Source organism: Schistocerca gregaria, chromosome 7 (assembly GCF_023897955.1).
Source record: "Schistocerca gregaria isolate iqSchGreg1 chromosome 7, iqSchGreg1.2, whole genome shotgun sequence".
Taxonomy (NCBI): Eukaryota; Metazoa; Arthropoda; class Insecta; order Orthoptera; family Acrididae; genus Schistocerca; species Schistocerca gregaria.
Window position 1 is genome coordinate 107,297,851 of NC_064926.1, and position 25,606 is coordinate 107,323,456.

Sequence of the window (25,606 nt, forward strand, 5' to 3'; positions counted from 1 at the left end):
ACTCTCAATGATCAGTCTGAACCTTCTGCAATGTGAACAAGAAAACACTATTGCAACAGTTGCCAACATTACGTCAACAAATAAAGGCTTGAAACTTCCTGGCAGATTAAAACTGTGTGCCGACCGAGAGCCTGGGGGATCTCATTCTGGAAACATCCCCCAGGCTGTGGCTAAGCCATGTCTCCGCAATATCCTTTCTTTCAGGAGTGCTAGTTCTGCAAGTTTCGCAGGAGAGCTTCTGTAAAGTTTGGAAGGTAGGAGACGGATACTGGCAGAAGTAAAGCTGTGAGTACCGGGCGTGAGTCGTGCTTCGGTGGCTCAGATGGTAGAGCACTTGCCCGCGAAAGGCAAAGGTCCCGAGTTCGAGTCTCGGTCGGGCACACAGTTTTAATCTGCCAGGAAGTTTCATATCAGCGCACACTCCGCTGCAGAGTGAAAATCTCATTCTGAAATAAAGGCTTACTTGAACAGTTTATCTCCTATTCCTGTATAACAGCAGTTATCAAGAAAAATACAAAACGACCTGAACCTACAATGCTATTAACATCAAGTGCTTATAGAAAGGGAATAAAAGCCAAAATAAAGGCAAAAAACAAGAAACTTGAGCACAAACCTATAAAAAGAGACAGATAGATGAAAACTTTAAGATGAAATCAAAATAAGTGACGAGTGAAATGGTTATATCAGCTGTGTAAGGAATATGGAAAATACCACATGCTCTGTGTATGAAATGTAAAGATTGTGTACATGACCTATGTCCTTGAGTGTAAAGTAAAGTTAAGAAATATTTCTGTGTTACCTCTGTTCAAACCTCCTGATATTCGATACGCATCGTAAGCAATTTAATTTGTCGAGAATTTATAATTTGTTTCCTATGTGTAATTTAAAACGTGGAACAATGGAAGTAACGTTATGTTAACGGTTTTTATTTCGCTACTGTGCGTTTTATTACATTATTCCATGGATTTATTATATGTCGCTGATTTCTTATACTGAGTGCGACTTAGGCTATAAGGCAGTCACCTTCAAACATTTTTGCTTAGGAGTTGATACTGAGACGCTGTAGGGTGACGCATCGGGCTGCATAAGAAATGCGGAGGAGGCGAGGGGAGGGAGTTGGAGTGGCAAGTGAAAGATAAGTTCAATTTTCACTAAACCTTGGTGTTCTGCATTCGTCAAGGGTACACGAGTGGTACTTCGGCTCCGAAAGCCCATATCGATTTTGTTTCGTTGGAAGCTTGCCATTTACATATTTTGAATCTGCATGTTATACACAGAAGAGTCAAAGAAACTGGTACAGCTACCTATTTTCGTGTAGGGCCCTCGCGAGCACGCACGTGGCCTGGACTCGACTAATGTGTGAAGTAGTGCTGGATGGAATTGACACCATGAATCCTGCAGGGCTGTCCATAAATACGTGGTACAAATGCGTAAGAGTACCTCGGGGTGGAGATCTCTTCTGAACGGCACGTTGCAAGGCATCCCGGATTGCTCAATAATGTTCATGTCTGGGGAGTTTGGTGGACAGCGGAAGTGTTTAAACTCAGAAGAGTATTCCTGGGGCCACTCTGTAGTAATTCTGGACGTGTGGAGTGTCGCGTTGTCCTCCTGGAATTTCCCAAGTCCGCCGGAATGCACAATGGACATGATTGTGGGCAGGTGATCACTCAGGATGCTGACGTACGTGTCACCTGTCAGAGTCGTATCTCGACGTATCAGGTGTCCCACATCACTCCAAGGGCACATGCCCCAGACCATTACAGGGCCTCCAAGAGCTTTAATAGTCCGCTGCTGACATTCAGGGTCCATGGATTCATGAGGTTGTCTCCATATCCGTACTCGTCGATCCGCTCAATAATGTTTGAAACGAGACACGTACGACTGGACAACATATTTCCAGTCATCAACACTCCAATGTCGGTGTTGCCGGCCTAGGAGAGACATAAAGCTTCGTGTTGTGCATTCGTCAAGGGTACACGAGTGGTCCTTCGGCTCCGAAAGCCCATATCGATGATGTTTCGTTGAATGGTTCGCGCGGTGACACTTGTTGATGGCCCACCATTGAAATCTGCAGCATTTTGCGGAAGCGTTGCGCTTCTCTCACGTTGAACGATTCTCTTCAATCGTCATTGGTCTCGTTCTTGCAGGATTTTTTTCCGGCCGCAGTGAAGTCGTAGATTTTATGTTTTACTGGATTCTTGATATTCACGGTACACTCGTGAAATGGTCTTACGGGAAAATCCCCACTTCATCGCCACCTCGGATATGTTGTTTCCCATCGCTCGTGTGCCGTCTATACCACCATGTTCAAACTCATGTGAATCTTGATAAACTGTCATTGTAGTAGCAGTAACCGAGCTAACAACTGCGCCGGGAACTTGTTGCCTTATATAGGCGTTGTCGACTGCAGCGCCGTACTCTGGGTGTTTACGTAAGTCTATATTTAAATATACATGCCTATACCAGAGTCCTTGGCGCTTCAGCGTAAGATATCACACGAATTATTTTTAAGTGATCGCAAAATAATATGTTGGGACTACAAGCATTTTGCTGGGGAACCACACAGTGACAAATTTTCCGTACCTAAACGGGTACTATAGGCAGTGCCATCACAACAGAATCCCATGTCTGTTTTCCTGATTTCCACGCTCATTTTGTAGGCAGCTTCACGACTTTCTGTCTAAAACAACACTAAGAGGCTACAGCAGACCGTTTTCAAATGGACTTTTGTATTAGGTTTAATATAACATTACAGAAACTGTTTTACGTAATATAATTTTATTAACTGAAAATCGTTACAAAGGTACGGAAAGGGGATGATAGTTTTGTGTATAAAAGTGTTTAGAAGTCAGTTTTTATGTGTTGTATTACGCGTGTTTTGTGGAAGTGACTCTCTCTTTTTTGGCTACTTTACCCGACCAGGAATGTGGCCACTTTGCCCCATCGGTTCACAGATGAAACTATGAGACTGAAATGAATTGGATTTTTAGGCCAAAAGACGATGTTTGAACACCGATATGGTGAAAAATTATTTCTCTCCATACGGGCGCTGTAACAGGAACAGTAGACGAGCGACGATTCAAAATCAAAACAGGTCTTACTCAGAAATAACGAAAGAAAATTCCCGTGTGAACCTCACTGCCAACAGTGGCTATGTCGACTAGAATTAGCGTGACCACTTCTTGACAGTCAGAAGCGCTCTTCAGATCAAAACATAGGCAGCTACTTTACTACACGTTCCCCTACCTATCTTACTATTAATTGGTAACTTACACAAATTTATTAATATTAATAACAGTAATTCCAATATGAGGCACGGTCACAAATGTTTTGAATGCCATTTTTCTTTTGCTCACTGCAGTGTATTAGCGTTAATTTGATTTCATATTATTTCATAGAACCTTGGACCATATTTGAAGATGATCACCTCGGTAATGAACACTCTCGAATCCGTCTTACTTCAGTTTGACTTTCATGCCATATCAGCTGATCGGTGCTACTTTCACACGCTCGTGAAATGTCAGCACTGAAAGACAAACAATAAATATAGAGCAATTCAAAAAGAACAAACAGATTTCAAACATTTATTGCTTTCAAACTACAAATGATAGAAATACTACTCCAAGGTTGCTGGAAAGAGAAAAGTTCAAATTTTTATGGATTTGGTGTGAGTACCATGTGTTACACGACAAATATCAAAACGGTGGCTCATTTCCTGCCACACAGCTGGCCTCTCGTTATCGAATTGACAGCTTCAACAGTGCGATGTCGCAGACTTTCAAGAGTGTAAGGCATAGGGGGGATAAAATGCGGTAAACGCCGTAATCTCACAGATAAAAGTCAAAAGGTGTGAGATCTGGAGACCTCGGAGGTCATCGGCTCCTCCTCTTTAAATCCAACGTCCTGGTATGGTGTCAATCAGGTAACGTCGGAACTTTGGATTTGGAAGAGGAGGAGCAAAAGGTGAACTTCATCTCCGGTGACTTCCTACATCTCCAGACCTCACACCTTCTGACTTTTATCCGTGGGGTTACCGCGTTTAACGCATTCTATCCCCCCTATGCCTTACACTCTTGAAAGTCTGCGACATCGCACTGTTGAAGCTGTCAATTCGATAGCGAGAGGCCAGCAGTGTGGCAGGAAATGAGCCACCATTTTGATATTTATTGTGAATACATGGTGCTCACATTGAATGCATAAAAATTTAACTTTTCTCTTTCCCGGAACGTTGGAATTGTGTTTATAGCTTTTGTTGCTTGGAAGGTGTTGTGTACATAGTTCCGCGTAGTCAGCGCGTACATAACTTTCCCACTAGAGCGCGCCCCGCTAAGCACAACAGTGCAGGCGCAGCGCTCGTCCGTCTCCGCACTACGAGATGTCGCTGCCCTAGAGACGGACCAAATTCTGCTTCCGCCGATCCACGTAATCATATGTAACGCAGCCATTGAGATTGCTGCTAACGTAGAACCTTTTCTCGTCGCGGATCACACTCGTGCAGTGATACATGAACGCGTGAGGTATTATAGCGACTGTACAGACCTCCGATCACTCAGTCTGCATTAGTCTGTACCAGTCTATAGTCAAGTTTCAGTCTGCGCCTAATAAGATTACCATATTCCTGTACATAACCATGAAGATAAATGTATAGACACTTTTGTCAAGTATCAGAGATATATGTGAGAATAAGATTAACGTACCAAGCCCAAAGAAACTTCAGATTGTCAATTGTAAATAGCATCCAGAACCAAGTTAAGTAAATTTAATAAATATGTGTGAAAATTAATCAAGTTCTGTTTAAAGTTGGTCACCGTCATTCTGTTACTCTAAGCGTGCAAGTGGCATTTCTACCGTCTGACCTAACGGCAGAAGGTAAACACGCCACGATAAGACCATGAGACATACTGCTGACACTCGCCTACTTCGTTAGAGCGACAAGTCAAATAATCTGATGGTGTGTGTACTGAAGGTCTTACAGTAAGCACACAGCAGAAGGAATAAATGATTGAATTCTGTTCCTTCTTTTTGAGTACCCCAGTAATAATCCTCGCACGTCTATTAACATCGCAGAGGCCGCGCTACATGCCACTCTGTCCTTGACGAAAACGTTACACTTTTCTTAGCTTACAGCCGAATTCGTCAATGTCAGTTAAAATTTAACATATCAAACATTATTCTATGTAAGTACTTTTCTTTGTTACTGAGCAACAAAAATGTTTTAGTTGACTTTTTGGATTCTACAGCTAGTTCCTGGAAGTATATCATCGTGTCGTAGTTTAGAGACTGCTCCTATGCAGGCTGCAGCTTAGAAAAGAAAGCGCGTTAAATGAAATGCGAAAGTATTACATGGAACCCGTTCTAAATAGGAAGAAATGATCATCATGATAAAATAATATAAATCGGGGCTCTTACGGAAGTGTTAATTTTTCCCATACGCTCTTAGAGAATGAACGATAGAGAAATAGTCTGCAGGTGGTTCGATGAACCGTCTAAAGGCACTTAAGTGTGAATTTCCGAGTGTTCACGCAGATGTAGAGCCAGCGACGGTTGGGTGAGGTGAGGACGTGGCTTACCCTGAGCCACTTAGACCCCAGAGAGAGCGGGAAGTCGGTGGCGGGTGACGTCACGGCCCCGGAGTCGCGCACCTTGGACGGTACGTTGCCGCTCTCCCCGGCGGACACCAGCCACGTCGTGTAGTGGTTCAGCGACAGGAAGTCGGCCGTACCTAGCACACCGCAGATCGTACATTAACTCGCAATGTGGGCCATTGTGCGAGCACACTAGGCCTACATACACTGATCAGCCAAAACATTATGATCATCCACTTAGAGGAGCTTGGCACAGATCTGGAATGCCGTACGGTAGCGATTCTGTGTCAAGGATTCGGCAAGTCTTCCGTAGGTTTCAGAAGATAGATGGCATCGGGTGTCTCCGCACAGGTCACGCGAATCCCGTAAATTAAGTGCCGGTGGCCTGTGTGCGCGGATCTGGCGCCCCATAGCGTCCCAGATGTTTTCCATCGGTTTCAGATCAGCCAAATTTTCTGGCCAAGGCATCAATATAAATTCACTACCAAGCCGTTCTGGTCTTGTAAGATGAACAGTTAGTCTCATGGGAGATGCCATCGCCGTCTTGGAAGTGTTAAAGGATGGATAGTCCTCGACGAAGTTGACGTAACCACAACTGTAATGGTGTCTTCGATGGCTACCACTGGACCCAGATGAATGTCCTCCACAGCTTCATACTATCCCCTATGGCCTGCACCCGTGGCACGTTCGAGCAGCCATTTGCCTGGATGACGGCTAATCCGGTTGCGATTGTCGGTGTGGTGCAACAAGGTACATGGTTCATTTGACTAAATCTTACGTTTTGACTGATCCACAGTCCAATCTCGATGATCCCGTGTCAACTGCAGTTGTAATGAACGATGTCGTTGAGCCAACATGCCGAAGTGAAGGGATCGCCTGCTGCTGTGCCGTATGTTCAGCAATGTACACTGAACGATGTGCTCTGGAAACGAGCACTGTTTTTTGTTGCCACAGATGGCTTTTGACCTCCAGGTTATCTGATTACACGTGGACGTCTGGCACCTTGACTGCTTGTGTCGTTACAGTCCTTCGGCCACTCTGCATGGCTCCTCACGACGGCACCACGCCCGTAGTCGACCAGCTTCGATGTTTCCGAGATGCCCATTTTCCGGCGCCGGGTCATAAGAATCTGCTCTTTGTCAAAGTCGCATATAGCAGTGGATTTTCCCATTTCTGTCTCGTATTATCTCTAGAATGATTTCACGTTCGTCGCTCCTTCTCTTACATACATTCCTCACAGCGTCACGTGCCAGAAAACTCCACCAGATGGCATCCTGCCTCGCTGTGCACAGTGATCATAATGTTTGGACTCATCAGTCTATTTTCTACTCTTTTTGAGGTTAAAGAGACAAGAAAAATACGAGAACAAACAATATCATCAACATCCAAACACAATCACACAGAACATAGTCATAGAGTATCAACAACAACAAACAGATGGTACACACCCACCACACGATTGACAGGACTGATAGCACAAAAAAAATTACAGATATAGCCAACAGATCAGATAACTCGATACAAAAGAAACTGAAGACAGCTTTGACGTAGACAAACACAATATCCTGGTATTTATCAGCTCAAATGTCAAGACATTCCACGAGTGGGTACACAGAACTGTGAACATCCTTTTGAATAAACTACTTAAGTATAATGGACAGCCCTTAGCACACTGCGATCGTCCCCGACCACATGCCATTCGCAAAAGGCCAAGATCTTCCAAGTTCCTTTACATAATTGAATATTTCGTAGAATACCACATCAGTCACATTTCCCTCCTATTATCAGCTTTGCCTAGAGTTAAGTACTGGGAGATGCGACCGCTGTGACGGTGTTCAGTTTGTGCGTAGTAAATAGGAAGTAGGAACCTGAAAACAGTGCCTACACGCAAAGGACGTAACACTGAATCTTTTACAGTTTTTCAGGCTTACCAATGATCACAATGCGCGCCGTATGATGTAAACAATTGTGTCACAAGACCATCCTATTAAGGCAGCTGAGAATTTTGTGATTAATCTGCATATGGAGAAACTCAGACCGCAATGTGTATCGCGTTTGTTCACAACGAAAGCGATCAAAACGGTTATTTCAAATTCGAGCTAAAGAAAATGGGTCATAGCCCAAACTATTTCCGGTGTCGTTAAGTTACTATAGGCGTAACATTTTACCATTTATATACTTCCAATCTTAATTTTAGTACCGCTCCTGATCCTTTCTTTTCATTTCCGTCATTTCTTCTTCGATGCTCACCCTATACATAAACTATTAAGCTGATTACGCGATCTGCGTTTGCCTGCCTTTGCTATATTCAGAATCGTATGCATGATATTCTTCCGAAAATCCGACAGTATGTCTAGACCTCATAGATTCTGCAAACTGACTAAACTAACTGCTTGGTTACCAGTCTCCGCAATGATTTTAGAAATTCCGAAAAAAATTTATCTGTTGCTTGTGCTTTATTGTGGAGCACGTCTTCCAAAGGCTTGTCAAATTCTGATACCGGATCCCGTATCTGTTCCAAATCGACATCCGTTTTCCCACTATCCATTACCTATAGCGGTGTTCAGATAAAAAAAATAGCTCCCTACCATTCACTTTTTTCCCCTGTGATCTGAACTTTTTTCTGTTCTTATGCAAACCTTCAAATTTTATATCGAAGCTCTAAACATAATTTTATTTTATGTCATGTGTTCTGTTAAATCCATCTATGTAATGTTTCTTTTCTAAGCCCTCTGTTTGCCTTGGTCATACTTCTAAAATTTGCTTGCTTAGTCTACTGTTGCCTATGGCCGAACGTATTTGAACTGGCCTTTTTCTTGGAATACCATATTTTTAAAAATTTTCTTCATTTTTCTTATTTTCTATATGTGGAGATCCACATTTATCATCTATGTAAATTAATTTTTTCTTTTCTTAGTGGCAACAAGGGTTATCTTAACTTTCTCCCTTTGTTCTTCTACCTCTATACAGTATGTTTCAAGAGGCATAGTAAACATTTTATATGTTATTACAGACTAATTTGAATAAAATATCCCATATAGCAAGTGTTCTGTGATGAATGGGTGTTGTGTGATGTCCTTAGGTTAGTTATGTTTAAGTAGTTCTAAGTTCTAGGGGACTGATGACCATAGATGTTAAGTCCCATAGTGCTCAGAGCCATTTGAACCATTTTGAACCATAGCATGTGTCCACTTATTACTGGGTATCCGAATACTACTGTCGGAATGTACAACAAATAGATACTCACACAAGGTGTTAAAAAAAGAAATGATTAAGTCTGAAGCTGTTTTTCATAAACTCCACCCACGATTTCAGTATACTTTCGAATTCCCTTGACACCGTGTCTGTAGTCGTCGTCGCGTTCTTTTACGAGAGCAGCACTGTTCATAATCCGAACGATCTATTTGTAGTTTGTGTTTACTTTGTTCTCCTCGCCTTTTAACCATCCTAACAAACAAATATCTAAAGGGGTAACGTCCGGGGACCTTGGTGTTTAAGAAACGTGACCCTTCCTGATCCATGTTTCACTTAATGGCTGTTTACAAGGTGTGTCACCTGACAACTAAAACATTGAGGGAAGAACACACCTACCATTATCATCACCTTCATATTAAGTATCACAGCCGCATATTTGTTAAAAGACATTTTGAAGTTTTGCACCTCGACTACTTTCGACAAGTATTCACTTTATTATATCTTCCGCTAATGGCCAATTTCGGCCTTACCGATCACTTTGTATCTGGAAACAAATACAGGAAAGATACAAAAGGTATAAGTTGGCTTACTGACATACAAAACTGATATTTTACAACGGAAAGGCTAAAATGGTTCTTACTAGTATCGATGTGCGTATAATTACCCAGTTATTAAACAGCAAGCATAGAGGATCAGAATGTGAGCACATAGAGTGCAACTGTTAGAATTAAAACCAGAAGGCTAACTCTGTGCAGTGATAGCTATCTTCGTAACTAAAACCATGCTATAGGACTCTATATGTAATCAAAATGGAAACGTAACGATATGTAAAGAAAAAACGACAAGAAATTTATTTTTATGTGCCACATGGAGAGTCATATATTACAAAACTGTTCAGACCCTTAATGTAAACTATCTTCAGAATGTCGCTTTGTAGCTAAAACAAACATTGTCACGTATATGTAGTTATGTATTCACAGGTATGCTACTAATAACGTACCATATGGCAGAATTATGTTTCTCATTATTTTACATCAAAAATGTAATAAAGTCTTCCTCCTCCCTTTGAATGGATTTCACCGTATTCTGCAGACTCAATTCATGTCTTGGCACGCTGTTCTCTAGATTTCGATTTTTTTTTTACAATTTCGATCTTTTAATATGCTTCTAGTAGCATATAGTACTGCATTACGTCTCTAACTCATGTGTCGATTTATGGACAAACTGATTCATATTGCTGTACCTTTCTCGTAACTGTTTCCAGCGTGGGCAGAACTGACAGTTGGCTTCCGACAACGAAAGCGAACTCATTTAGTGTCCTATAACGTGGCATTAGGGATGAAACCGATTGTTACTGCACGCAATAAATTTTCTGGTTTTCATTCTAAGGCTTGCGCTATATGTGCTCGCTTCCTGACTGGCTATATCCTTCGTTCAGTAACAGTACAGCGTGAGTCAAAAGGGACTTTACAAATGTAGAATGTTACAGAAATTTATTGAGCTAACTTACAGAATCGGTAGTCGTGTCATTTTGCAGCAAACAGCCTCAAGTTTGATTCCCGTTGAGCGTCAGCACTCCATTTCGCCACCATCAGTGGCACATAGCGCACAGTTAAAATGGTACGAGGCGTACTAACTGTGTGTTTTGGTTTCATGAAACGAACCGTGCAACGTCTCCTCAGCGTAAATATAGGGCAGCGAAAATCGATATTCAACCCTCCAACACGTTAATAACAGCCCCAAAGTTAATATGTTTTGTGCTCTTAGCAAATTGAAAGTTTATTGTCTTTTTCCCTTCATGGAGAAAACAGTAACTGGTGTTGTGTATCTGGATATGTTTACAATTTTAATCTGTTAGGAAGTTTAATATCTGGATATGCTTGGAAACTTTTTAATTCCACAAATAAATGCAGATGACTGAGATGGGCTGGTTCACAGCCGGTAAGACGGTGCACCACATCATTTTCTCACGGAAGTTTGATGTTACCTCGTCAGTCGCTTCCCACGCCGGTGGATTGGCCATGAAATGCCAGCTGTATGGCCAACTCGCTTCCCAGACTTGACACCACTGAATTCCTTTCTCGGGGTTTCGTTAAAGAACGTGAGTATCTTTCTCCTCGACCAAACAAATTAGTTGACCTGAAAAACTGAATCTATGCTGCCACTTCACAAGTTACGCCCAATTAGCTGCATCGAGTGTGAGAAGAAATTGATTACCGGTGGGATGTTTACCACATCACAAATGCTAGTCGCATCAAACCAAAATGACGCTTGACAGTTTTATATGAAACTTTAGGTTCTTTGCTACAAAATAACACATCTAACGATTCTGTAAATTGCTCAATAAATCTATATCATTCCAAATTTATAAAGTTCTTTTTGACTCATCCTATATAATTGTTCAACACATTCATACATATAAGTACAATTATTTTAATCTGTCCATTGTGAAATATCATTTTTGTACATCAGTAAGCTAAAACTATACTTCACCCATCTTCGCTTTGTTTTTTGTAGACTGCGCTTTAAAATGGCCTATAAGGCCCACAATATCGTGCATGACGTAATCAAGTGAATACTTGTCAAAAACAGCCGAGATGGGACACTAAAAGTTGTCTTTCGATGGCCGTCCTTGTGGTCAAAAGAAACCTCTTCAAGTAATGAGGGAAGTCTAGAGAAGAGGCCCTGTAAGACGACGCTGTAATTCAATATGCTCAGTTAACTGGTTGTCCATCAAATCACATCAGTCAGTTACAGAGAACCATTCTTTAAAATCTGTCTGTAAAATATCATGTAAGATCTTTTTTTTTTAAGTCATATTTCTGGGTGGTTTGATGTTGTCCTCCACGTATTTCTCTCCTGTGCCAAGTTCTTCATCTCAGAGTAGCACTTGCACCTTTTATTTGTTGGGTGTGTTTCAATCTCTGTCTTCCCTTAAGTTTGTCCGCTCTACAGCTCCGTCTAGTACCATGGAAGTTTTTCCCTGGTGCCTGGTCCTGACCTCCTGTCCCTTATTCTTGTCAGTATTTTCCACATATTCCTATCCTCTCTGATTCTGCACAGAACCTTCTCATTCCTTTCCTTATCAGTCCACCTAATTTGCAACATACGTCTGTAGGACCTCATATCAAATGCTTCGATTCTCTTCTGTTCGGTTTTCCCATAGCCCATTTTATACCACTATTCAGTGCTATGCTCCACGTGTATGTTCTCGAAATTCGTTGTCAAATTGAGGTATATGTTTGATACCAGTGGACTTTTCGTGCCAGAAATGCCCTTTTTGCCAGTGCTAGTCTGGTTCTGATGTCCTTTTTGCTCCGTCTGTCATGGGTTATTTTTCTGCCTAGATTGCAGTATTCCTTAACTTCATCTAATTCGTTATCATCGATTCTGATGTTAAGTTTCTCGCTGTTCAAATTTCTGTGGCTTCTCATTACTTTCGCCTTTCTTCGATTTCCTGGCAATCCACATTCTTTAGCCATTAGACTGTTCGTTTCGTTCAACGTGTCCTGTAATTTTTCTTCACTTTCACTGAGGATAGTAATATCGTCTGGGAATCTTAACACTGAGACCCTTTCATCTTGCATTTTAATCCCGCTCTTCAACGTTTCTTTTATTTGAGCTATTGCTTTTTCGAAGCATAAATTGAATAGCAGGAGCGAAATACTACATCCCTGTCTTACACCGTTTTTATTCCATGTATTTCGTTCCTGGTTTTTCACTCTTATTATTTCCCCTTGGTTCTTGAAAATATTGTATATTGCTCGTTTTTCCCCACACCTTACCCTTATTCTTCTCAGGATTTCGAAAATCTTGCACAATTTGGTATTGTCGGACGCATTTTCCAGTCCGACAGATCCAAGGAACGTGCCTTGATTTTTCTTTAGCCTTGGTTTCATTATCAACTGCAACGCCAGAACTGCCTCTCTGGTGCTTTTACCTTTCCTGAACCGAACCCGCGCCCTTAGGATTGACAGTCCGTCGCGCTGACCACTCAGCTACCGAGGGGTCGGAGATTTTCTCCGCTCAGGGACTGGGTGTTGTGTTGTCCTCATCATTATCATTTCATCCCCATCGACGCCCAAGTCGCCGAAGTGGCGTCAAATAGAAAGACTTGCACCAGGTGAGCGGTCTACGCGACGGGAGCCCCTCGTCACGCGCCATTTGATTTCACCTTTCCTGAAGACAAACTGATCGTCATCTGACACCTCCTCAATTTCCTTTTCCGTTCTTCTCTGTATTATTCTTGTTAGAAACTCGGTTGCTTGAGCTGCGAAGCTGATTGTGCTGTAATTTCCGGACTTGTCAGCTCTTTCAGGCTTCAAAATCGTGTGAATGACATTCTTCCGAAAGTCAGATATAATGTCGCCAGACTCAAACATTCTACACATCAAAGCGAATAGTCGTTTTGTTAACGCTTGTCCAAATGATTTTAGAAATGCTGGTGGAATGTTGTCTGTCCCTTCTGCCATATTTGATTTTAAGTCTTCCAAAGCTCTTCTAAATTCTGATTCTAAGACTGGATCGTCTATCTCTCCAGTATCGACTCCTGTTTGTTGTTCTATGGTTCAAATGGCTCTGAGCACTATGGGACTTAAAATCGGTGGTCATCAGTCTCCTAGAACTTAGAACAACTTAAACCTAACCAACCTAAGTCCGCAGCTCGTGGTCGTGCGGTAGCGTTCTCGCTTCCCACGCCCGGATTCCCGGGTTCGATTCCCGGCGGGGTCGGGCATTTTCTCTGCCTCGTGATGACTGGGTGTTGTGTGATGTCCTTAGGTTAGTTATATTTAAGTAGTTCTAAGTTCTAGGGGACTGATGACCATAGATGTTAAGTCCCATAGTGCTCAGAGCCAACTAACCTAAGGACATCACACACACCCATGCCTGAGGCAGGATTCGAATCTGCGACCGTATCAGTCTCGCGGTTCCTGACTGAGTGCCTAGAACTGCTAGACCACCGCGGCCGGCTGTTGTTCTATGAAATCAGACGAGTCTTTCCCCTCATAGAGGACTTCAGTGTCCTCTTTCCACCTTACCGCCCTCTCCTCTGCGATTAATAGTGGAATTCCCATTGCACTCTTAATGTTACCACCCTTGCTTTTAATTTCACCGCAAGTCGTTTTAACTTTTCTATACGCTGAGTTAGTCCTTCCGACAATCATTACCACTGTTATCGACACCGTCACAAATTGAAGTGGGTTCATCAGAAGACAATTTTAATGAGATTACTCAGCGATTTGCAACTGGCCAACGACCAAATTCCAATAGGCTTTCTCAAAGGTGTTTTATTCCTCTTTAGATGAAGTAGGAAGAGGTCCTGCATACGTAAAGTCCGCCGTTATCTTATATGTGTAAGATCGATGCACACAGAAATTTTGTGGGTCCTCTTCGAAGCATTATGCCGTCGCAATGTCATCTACTTCATACAATTTTGTGGAAACACGAATAAACACTCATGAATCGGATACTCTTAAGGTACGAATAGTAAAAGCATTATCAATGGTGTTTCTTAATGATGCAAGAGTTATTTCTTACCGTACTTTAAGAAAGACAGTACAGTATATCCTTCACAGTCAGCACAAGAACGAGCAATAGTTAGTAGGCATATGTGGCGCTAATTTCTAGTTCTGTGGCAACCTGTTCAGTAAGGTTGTACTCCACAGGCGAGAAAACAACGTTATACAACAAACAATATGGTACAAGTAATATTAAAGTCTGATTAAATTAGTTGTGGCCGAGCGTGACGAATAATTTTAGCTGGTTGCAGTGGCTGAGCGGTTCTAGGCGCTTCATTCTGGAACCGCGAGACCGCTACGGTCGCAGGTTCGAATCCTGCCTCGGGCATGGGTGTATGTGATGTCCTTAGGTTAGTTAGGTTTAAGTAGTTCTAAGTTCTAGGGGACTGATTACCTCAGATGTTAAGTCCATAGAGCTCAGAGCCATTTGAATAATTTTATTTCAATAAAAAAATCTAAAGTCTGTGCTAACAAGCCTCGGAAGTGCCGGAAGACCGTCGTATCACCCTCGTCCAGCAGGAGTCACAGGATGCGGACGTAGAGAGGCACGTGGTCAGCACGCCGTTCTCCTGGCCGTGTGTCAGTTTTAGTGACCGGAGTCGCTGCTTCTCAGCCAGGCAGCTCCTCTGTGGGCCTCACAAAGGCTGAGTGGACCCCGATTGCCAACAGCACTTGGAAGACCGAGACGGTCTACTAATCAAACCCAACAGCGTTCAATTTCTGGGATTTGAATGGAACTGGTATTACCACTGCAGCAAGGCCGTTGGTTTTTTGTATAAATACCCTATATTAATTTACGAGGGCCCTATAATTTGGAAACACCATACCTGTGAAACAGGGCAATATCTTATCAGAACTGTTGGAAATTAGCAAAGGGCTTCAAAAGGCCTGTCCATTGCCTCCTTGCTCAAAATTCATGTGGAAGAAATATTGCACATAAGTAGCAATAAATTGTAGGCTGCAGCGAGTGTCATTGGTAGAAGATAAACTACACTTTCTCCTATTCGCTGGTGAACAGGTGATAACTGCCAAAGATAGTGCCAACTGAAGCTAAATATAGATGAATCTGTTTGAAACATAGGATAAGTGAGGTTTAAAACTAAACACAAAGAAAAATAAGTAAATAATAGAGGGTTGTCATGAACAACATGATTTAAAAGCTGGGAATTTTAGCAACAAACGTTATTTTTCTTTTAGATTTCTAGGTGTAAATGTATCTGTGAATGAAAAGAGTATAGAAGAGGTTAAAAATAAGATTTAACACTTGAACTCGGTCCCTGAGAGCAATAAGATCACAAAGAAAACTAGAAAGGTTATATACAACACAAAAGTAGAAATTGTGTCCTTGTATGAGGCAGAAGTTTGAAAAATAAGAAAGGGACAAAAGCGTCAACTGCTATCCATGGAAATGTAGTAGAAGAGACGGAGTACTGGAGTCTGAAGATTCGACATCTGAAATGAATAAACCAGAAAAATGATGCAGGTGGAAGAGAACGAATTGGTAGCTACTGAGAGGTAGAGTGTAGTGTGACAAACGTTACGGCGAACTAAGTTCATGGAGAGCTGAGTGACGTTAGGTGTGTTCGTGTCAATTACAAATAATGCCTTTAATGTACTAAGGTTGAATTAATAAATCAAGTTACACACTAGTGTTTATTTTGTTTGTTGCATGTCAACGAGCGAGGCAGAGGTGATCAGTTACGCTGAGATTTAATAACTGTAATTTTAAAAAAAGAAAGAATATTTTATTCTAAAGGTACGAAATGTTGTGATATTTTAAATCAGTTAGTCTATATCCATGACTATGTTTGCGGAACTGGAGAGTCTGCTCTATGAGCCAAGTTGATAATAGTATTTGAATTATTAGCCAACATTTGATTACAGTCAAACGTTTTGCTACATATTATGGTAGATCACTTATGAATAATACAAGAAACGTGGCTCACAACGTTTCCTCTATATACCACGAGTGAAAGATGTGTTACAAAATTTAAAAATTTATTAGAAGAAGATTCGAAAGTGTATTAACGAACGTCTGTGGAGGACTGACAAGACCAGTGAAATCATTTGGAAATGATTTGAAGTAGTTTTAACCAAGAAAGAAAGTGAATCGACCAATTTTTACATTCTGAGTCACTCATTTTTTATGAGGATATAAGCATTAATAACACGACCGCGCTAATGTTGACCTATGGAATATCTCTTTTTTTTGTCTATACTATTTGCTCAATGTACAGATAGATTTGTTGGTATATCAACGCGGACTGTTCAACGTGCCTATGAAGCTCTAAAATTGACAGGTATTTCTGTTATCAGTGAACGCAGATCCATTTCAACGACTTTTCGAGCGAACGTTGCGAAGAGATATTCGTTTTATAAACAAAAACTGTCTTTTCTTGCTGCAGTGTATTTTATTTCCTTTAGACTGTCTTGCATTTTACTTTAATGCATCTTCAGTGGGATAGTTCTTGGAATCGGCGTTTCTTCTCATCTGTTCACATGCTGGCGGTGGCACTTTAACTTGATTTACGAAAAATAAGCGCGTTTTCATATTTCCAATTTTTTTCTTGACAGTTTTCATATTGTTTGCCCCTAATTGCTGTGGACCACTAGTAGTCTTTTGTCACTAGTTGCAGATATTTCAATTAAATTTGTGATTTAAAGTCGTAACTTCTGTGAGTTCTGAACTCACAGCATTAATTTCGTTACGGAAATTCTCTTTACTAAATGCGACTGACTTTTCTTCACTGCCAGTAGTTGTGTTACGGATTTTGTCTACTTCATTGTTCAATCCGTGCACTAGATCCGTACGCCGTTAACCATAATACGCATCGACTTTTGTTCTTCTTGCTTGTATTATAGATTTTAATGATCTCATCATTTTGTGCCTCTGTTTTCTCAAGAGCTATACTAACCAGTTCACTTATTTGCTTGCATTTTTTTGTCAACGTGGGTCCGAAATTCTTGGGTTTCCGTTTCTATTTCTTCGCGTTTGACTTTACATCCCTCTCTGAGCTGATCATGTTTTTCATCAAACATCTCAGTAAGCTCGGATCGCAAATTATTGACAGTATCTGTTAACGTGTTCAATTTAGTTTCGATTTTCTCCTAAATTTGTTTGTTTTCCTCCCACATTTCTTTGTTTTACTCCCGAACAGACTGTAATTGCCTCTGCGATTCTTTCATTTTGTCGTCCACCTTTATTCCATTTCCCCTAATACCTGAGTAGAGACGTTATTACGAACAGTAGTGGTCCCCTTTTGCTGAGTAAGCCAATGGCGTTGAACTAGGCTTGGGCAGATGTTTTCAATATGCATCAAGTTAAAGAGAGATGCAAGCTGCGATTGCTGATGAGCTTCATCGTCCTGCCCATTGAACGTATCCTAGGTGGGCAGTTATCTCAAAAGAATTTGGCAACCTCCATCAAGCATAGTTAATTGACATGATTGCATATTCTAAATGGGATTCTGGATATAAATATTTATTAACAGTGGTTGATGTTCATTCCAAATAGTCATGACTTGCTGCTCTAAAGACTAAAGGCGGTGTTGCAGTTGCAAACGCGTCTAAAAAAATTTACACAGATAGCAGGCGGGTTCCAGTACACTTACAAACTGATCTTGGGAAATAATTCTACAATACTAGTTTCAAAAAGTTAATGCAACATCTCAGAATTAATCATTAGTCCACTTTTTCAAATATGAAAGCTTCCGTAGTTGAACGTTTCAGCAGAACTCTAAAGAGTCTTATGTTCAGAAAATTTACTGCTCATGGCTCCTACAAATTGACTAATACTGTACAATGATTCGTAAAGAAATATAATCATACAAAACACAGGACAATTAAAATGCAGCCAGCGGAGGCGTATAATAAAGTAAAATTGATTTCTCAACGTCCTTCGAAACTTAAAACTGGCGTTTATGTCTGTGTTAGCAAACAGAAGACAGTCTTTGACAAAGGATACACCGCAAACTGGTCAACGGAATTTTTTAGAATACGTAAAGTGCAGTTTCTCAGAAGCAGATATTGGTGGTACGTCTTCCATTTCCAAAATTTGCGACCTCACATGCGAGCTCTTACCTGCTACCTTTTTAATTGAGTTCCCATTACTGCAAGGGATCAGTAATCTTGGCTGCTACATTTCTCTCCAGTTCCCCTTGCCGCCGCCACTCTTCTGGTAAAGTCGAAGGATAGCAACAGACTTTATGTATCGTGGTACACAGGACGTCGTACACATAACGAACTATCTCCGTGGTACTTATATCGAACTTTGTTAGTGGTTGACCGATCGACCTATTTCCGTGGAACACAAATCGAACTAACCTACACTTGCACAACACACTGGAAAACGACACACGCAAGGTGATTTTTTCCACCTCAACCGGCGTAAAACGACCCTTTTAATACTTGAACTGATAATTCGTAAGAAATTATGCAAATTTTAACATCTTGTACACATGCCCAGAGAAAACTGTAAATATAAACATTGTGTGTGTATGTATGTGTTTGTGTGTGTCTGTGTATGTGTGCATATGTGTGTTTGTGTGAGTGTACGTAAACGACAAATCTGGTCGGCTGCCTGACCGTGGACAACGGCCAGAGCGTGGGTGTAGTAAGCGTACTCGTTGCGTATGTGCGTTTTCAAAGTGTTCCAGAACGAACATAGACATACTACTGTAGTGCATCACCAAGCAGCCACTAACATTTACTGAGAAAGTATCTCTAAATGGCGACCTTTTTCCCACCTTGAGGAGATGGGACCTGGATAAACTGACTACAGATTGCACAGAGTTTCAGGGAACAACTGACAAGAATGGGGGAAAGAAAAACAGTAGAAGAAGAATGGGTAGCTTTGAGGGATGAAGTAGTGAAGGCAGCAGAGGATCAAGTAGGTAAAAAGACGAGGGCTAATAGAAATCCTTGGGTGACAGAAGAAATATTGAATTTAATTGACGAAAGGAGAAAATATAAAAATGCAGTAAATGAAGCAGGCAAAAAGGGATACAAACGTCTCAAAAATGAGATCGACAGGAAGTGCAAAATGGCTAAGCAGGCATGGCTAGAGGAAAAATGTAAGGATATAGAAGCTTATCACTAGAGATACGATAGATACTGCCTACAGGAAAATTAAAGAGACCTTTGGAGAAAAGAGAACGACTTGTATGAATATCAAGAGCTCAGATGGAAACCCAGTTCTAAACAAAGAAGGGAAAGCAGAAAGGTGGAAAGAGTATGTAGAGGGTCTATACAAGGGCTAGGTACTTGAGGACAATATTACGGAAATGGAAGAGAATGTAGATGAAGACGAAATGGGAGATATGATACTGCGTGAAGCGTTTGAGAGAGCACTGAAAGACGTTAAGTCGAAACAAGGCCCCGGGAGTAGATAACATTCCGTTAGAACTACTGACGGCCTTGGGAGAGCCAGTCCTGACAAAACTCTACCATCTGGTGAGGAAAATGTATGAGACAGACGAAATACCCTCAGACTTCAAGAAGAATATAATAACTCCAATCCTAAGGAAAGCAGGCGTTGACAGATGTAAAAATTACCGAACTATCAGTTTAATAAGTCACGGCTGCGAAATACTAATGCGAATTCCTCACAGACGAATGGAAAAACTGGTAGAAGCCGACCTCGGGGAAGATCAGTTTGGATTTCGTAGAAATGTTGGAACATGTGAGGCAATACTGATTCTACGACTTATTTTAGAAGCTAGATTAAGGAAAGGCAAACCTACGTTTCTATCATTTGTAGATTTAGAGAAAGCTTTTGACAATGTTGACTGGAATAATCTCCCAAATTCTGAAGGTGGCAGGGGTAAAATACAGGGAGCGAAAGGCTATTTACAATTTGTACAGAAACCAGCTGGCAGTTATAAGAGTCGAGGGACACGAAAGGGAAGAAGTGGTTGGGAAGGGAGTGAGACAGGGTCGTAGCCTCTCCCCGATGTTATTTAATCTGTATATTGAGGAAGCAGTAAAGGAAACAAATGAAAAATTCGGAATAGGTATTAAAATCCATGGAGAAGAAATAAAAACTTTGAGGTTCGCCGATGACATTGTAATTCTGTCAGAGACAGCAAAGGACTTGGAAGAACAGATGAACGGAATGGACATTGTCTTGAAAGGAGGATATAAGATTAACATCATCAAAAGCAAAACGAGAGTAATGGAATGTAGTCGAATTAAGTCGGGTGATGCTGAGGGAATTAGATTAGGAAATGAGACACTTAAAGCAGTAAAGGAGTTCTGCTATTTGGGGAGCAAAATAACAGATGATGGTCGAAGTAGAGAGGGTATAAAATGTAGACTGGCAATGGCAAGGAAAGCGTTTCTGAAGAAGAGAAATTTGCTAACGTCGGGTATAGATTTAAGTGTCAGGAAGTCGTTTCTGAAAGTATATGTATTGAGTGTAGCCATGTATTGAAGTGAAACATGGACGATAAATAGTTTGGGCAAGAAGAGAATAGAAGCTTTCGAAATGTGGTGCTACAGAAGAATGCTGAAGATTAGATGGGTAGATCACATAACTAATCATGAAGTACTGAACAGAATTGGGGAGAAGAGGAGCTTGTGACACAACTTGATCGTATCGGTTGGTAGGACATGTTCTGAGGCATCAAGGGATCACAAATTTAGTATTGGAGGGCAGCGTGGTGGGTAAAAATCGTAGAGGGAGACCAAGAGATGAATACACTAAGCAGATTCAGAAGGACGTAGGTTGCAGTAGGTACTGGGAGATGAAGAAGCTTGCACAGGATAGAGTAGCGTGGAGAGCTGCATGAAACCAGTCTCAGAACTAAAGACCACAACAATAACAACAACAATCTGTCTTCTGACTGGTTTGATGTTGCCCTCCACGAATTTGTCTCCCGCGCCAAGTTCTTCATCTCAGAGTAGCACTTGCAATCAATTATTTGTTGGGTGTGTTTCAATCAACAAATGGTGACCAATCCGCACCAATATAGTGAACACAAAATAACGATTTGCATCTACTGCCGTTTTATTTACCTGCTTACTGCTGCTGCACTTCGCCGAGACCTGATAGGAAACTACAACGTAACTTTAGTAGAGGGTATTTGGTATGGTCATTTAGAATGAATGGATGATAATAGTTGTTCAAAATTGGTGAGGGAATGGAGTCCGGAGCGACTAAGGAAACGTGGTCTATGAAGGAAGCTACGGACTCCAGGTGTCTTTAACAGGGGGACTGGTAAGACAGCGGTCTGTGGGCCGACTGACTTGTGTTGTGGCACTGAACGTATAATTATAGTTATTGCAACAGAAAGGGGCCGTTGGTGTCTCACCACGGATGTAGTTGATGTCCTCCGGTGTGAGCGGCGGCAGCCGGGTGCGTAGCCGACCCTCCGCCTTGCTGTTGGCGTCGACCCTAGTGCGCACCACCTCTGGATAGTCTCCTTGTTTCGTGTAGATGGGGTGCGCCCAGATCCCTGCCTGAAACGGGAAATGCAGACGGGTGTCAGCGAGACTCTCTCCTTCCTGTTGTATTCTTTGGTCAAGCGTTGTTGTTGTTGTGGTCTTCAGTCCTGAGACTGGTTTGATGCAGCTCTCCATGTTACTCTATCTTGTGCAAGCTTCTTCATCTCCCAGTACCTGCTGCAACCTACATCCTTCTGAATCTGCTTAGTATATTCATCTTTTGGTCTCCCTCTACGATTTTTACCCACCACGCTGCCCTCCAATACTAAATTTGTGATCCCTTGATGCCTCAGAACATGTCCTACCAACCGATCCGATCAAGTTGTGTCACAAGCTCCTCTTCTCCCCAATTCTGTTCAGTACTTCGTGATTAGTTATGTGATCTACCCATCTAATCTTCAGCATTCTTCTGTAGCACCACATTTCGAAAGCTTCTATTCTCTTCTTGTCCAAACTATTTATCGTCCATGTTTCACTTCCATACATGATTACACTCCATACAAATACTATCAGTAACGACTTCCTAACACTTAAATCTATACTCGATGTTAACAAATATCTCTTCTTCAGAAACGCTTTCCTTGCCATTGCCAGTCTGCATTTTATATCCTCTCTACTTCGACCATCATCAGTTATTTTGCTCCCCAAATTGCAAAACTCATTTACTACTTTAAGCGTCTCATTTCCTAATCTAATTCCCTCAGCATCACCCGACTTAATTCGACTACATTCCATTATCCTCGTTTTTCTTTTATTGATGTTCATCTTTTATCCTCCTTTCAAGACACTGTCCATTCCGTTGAACTGCCCTTCCAAGTCCTTTGCTGTCTCTGACAGAATTGCAGTGTTTTCGGCGAACCTCAAAGTTTTTATTTCTTCTCTATGGATTTTAATACCTACTCCGAATTTTTCTTTTGTTTCCTTTACTGCTTGCTCAATATAGAGATTAAATAACATCGGGGAAAGGCTACAACCCTGTCTCACTCCCTTCCCAACCACTGCTTCCCTTTCGTGCCCCTCGACTCTTATAACTGCCATCTGGCTTCTGTACAAATTGTAAATAGCCTTTCGCTTCACGGTTCTAGGCGCTTCAGTCTGGAACCGCGTGACCGCTACGGTCGCAGGTTCGAATCCTGCCTCGGGCATGGATGTGTGTGACGTCCTTAGGTTAGTTAGGTTTAAGTAGTTCTAAGTTCTACGGCACTGATGACCATAATGTTAAGTCCCATAGTGCTCAGAGCCATTTAAACCATAGCCTTTCGCTCCCTGCATTTTACACCTGCCACCTTTAGAATTTGAAAGAGAGTATTTCAGTCAACATTGTCAAAAGCTTTCCCTAAGTCTACAAATGCTAGAAACGTTGGTTTGCTTTTCCTTAATCTTTCATCTAAGATAAGTCGTAAGGTCAGTACTGCCTCACGTGTTCCAACAAACGCAGTGTGTGTTAACCGTAAGTCGCCGATCATCTCCCGAGACCAGAATCGCCATGTCAGAAGGCTCCGGCCGTTGCTCATTTGTTTCTGGTTGCAGCCACTGTTACTTTGCTGAGAGTACTGTGTAAGACAGCCATTTTTGACTGCCGTGTTACTGTTTTGTACTTCACTGTATTTCTTTTTTTTCCCTTCCGTATCGTAACTGTATGCAATTCTTCCAGTTGGGACCTTTGTTAAACATGTCAATATATAGTACGACTTCAGTTTTTATTACGAACAATATTTAAGCGATTTTTGCCTCTGTGCTTTCGTTTGGCTATTGTGGAAGCATGGACCACACTTTAATGTGCCTTCTGTGGCTTGTTACCTCTTCTCCCACATCGCTCCTCAACCCGTGGCGGTCTTTGTGGAGCTCATGCTTGGTTCTTCTGCTCCCTATAGTCTGCTCTAGTAATAGGCCAAAATTACAGTTAACACACTGTATAGTGTTTGATGTCGAAAATATTAGGTTTTGAAACAACAAACAGAAAGTGCGTCATCTCTGCTGCATTGAAAAATATATGTTTGGAAAGGAATTCAGAAAGGATGAGAGTTATAGTTTAGTTCACTGAATAACACTGCATTTGGAATTAGCATACATCCCTGTGAGGAAGACGGACAACTTAAGAAAAAAAAAAAAAAAAGAAGCGTGTCGTACGGTGACTTGAGGAGTGCCCGCGAGTTGTGAACATCATTTCCCACCACCCTGCATGTATTTTTGAGCTCTGCGGCAATATTTTCAGAGTAGACGCGGCAAGTGCGTTCGGTTGTCCCATAGACTTTATCCTAGTCAGATCACAAAAATAAAATCGCGCTTTCTAAAACGCAGGAACTTCAGTATATTAATCAATAATTCATAGTTACACGTGGTGGCTCAAGAGGTAAGCAAAAAAACAATTTAGAAGCAGAATTCATGTTATTTTATCATTTTTCTACCGTCGGAGACTTCAAACACGATGGTTACTAACTCCCTCATTAATATTTTGGCTCTGAGCACTGTGGGACTTAACATCTGAGGTCATCAGTCCCCTAGAACTTAGAACTACTTAAACCTAACTAAGCTAAGAACATCACACACACCCATGTCCGAGGCAGTATTCGAACCTGCGACCGTAGCGGTCACGCGGTTCCAGACAGAAGCGCCTAGAACCGCACGGCTACACCAGCCGGCCATTAATATTTTAAACGCGTTAATATAATGAATCACTTTAAAATTAGTGCTAAACTTGTTAGGCCCCTTCCCCATTTGCCTTTCATTCCCCCCCCCCTACCCCTCACCCTCAATACACACAATAGACTGTCTCGATGGGCAATGGATATAAATGCAATATTTCATTTGGTCAATATAAATGAGAGTCTAAAAGTATTAAAGCAACCACAAATACAAACAAAAGACAGACATATGAAATTGGCTCGCGTGTTATAAAAATACAGTATAACCAGGACCTTTTTTTACCAGTCTCTGGGTCCTAACAATTAAGGAAGCAGTTTTGATATCACACAAAATATGTGTACACGTTGCACACTCACTCTGCCGTCACGATAATTGAATTCAGCAGGGACTGAACACTGGTTCCGTTGGACAACGCTGCAGAAAGTAGTAAGCCACAGCCTTGTTGAAGCAATCATCCTGACATTCACCTGAAATTACTGAAGCAAATCGGAAAGGAATCTAGATCAGGGTGGGCGGACATGGATTTAAACCTCATTTCACCTGAATAAGACTATAATGTCTGGAAATCAAATCACTGTTCTGAAGTCTCAAACTGCAGCATTTTGTGGCAATAGCTACTTCAAATTCTGTGTTACTTTTTTTCCTAGGAATCTTGTTATAGTTCTCTTATTAACTGTGCTTGCATCCTTCTCTTCTCTATTTCATCACGTCCTTTCAACGGTTTCCTAATCATCCTGTTCCGCTGCTCATATTTTCGTTGGACTTCCATCTGCCATCTTTAGGTAGATACCTCAATTTTATTGCGTCTGTCTTCTTTTGTGTTTTCTTTTGAAAGTCCTCGACACTTTATGCTATTTCCCTAAATTCATGTCTGATTTCAATTTCTTTGACTGTTATTCCCGACTTCTGTAGATATTTCTTAACTTCTATAAACCACGAGCTTGGGTTTCTGGATTTTTGCGACAGAAGTTTAGTATTCTTTTCGTCAGCCTCTTTGTATTCAGTTTTTTTTAGTGGATATAAAATGTCTTCCAGCTTTTTCATTCACCTCCTTGTTGCTACTAGATTTCCTAATCCCAGTACCATGCTTTGGACCCGAAATTTTTCCAGTTATTCTTCTTCTTCCTCGTATAAATTATTTACCTCTTTGGCCCTGTTTGTAGTGAGGACTTTTGCCACCATAAAGCCACGCTGTTTAATAACCATAATGTAATGTCT

The 25,606-nt window shown here is 41.4% G+C and overlaps 1 protein-coding gene across 1 annotated transcript in view; it reads right to left on the reverse strand.

Annotated features, from left to right (window-relative positions):
- The window catches only part of LOC126281510 (myrosinase 1-like), a 180,605-nt gene that overhangs the window by 44,904 nt on the left and 110,095 nt on the right, over positions 1-25,606 (reverse strand). The window contains exons 8-9 of the mRNA XM_049980533.1: positions 21,610-21,757; positions 5,571-5,722 (exon numbers count right to left, since the gene is read on the reverse strand). Coding sequence (XP_049836490.1) covers positions 5,571-5,722; positions 21,610-21,757 — 300 coding nt within the window. The remainder of the gene's footprint in view (positions 1-5,570; positions 5,723-21,609; positions 21,758-25,606) is intronic.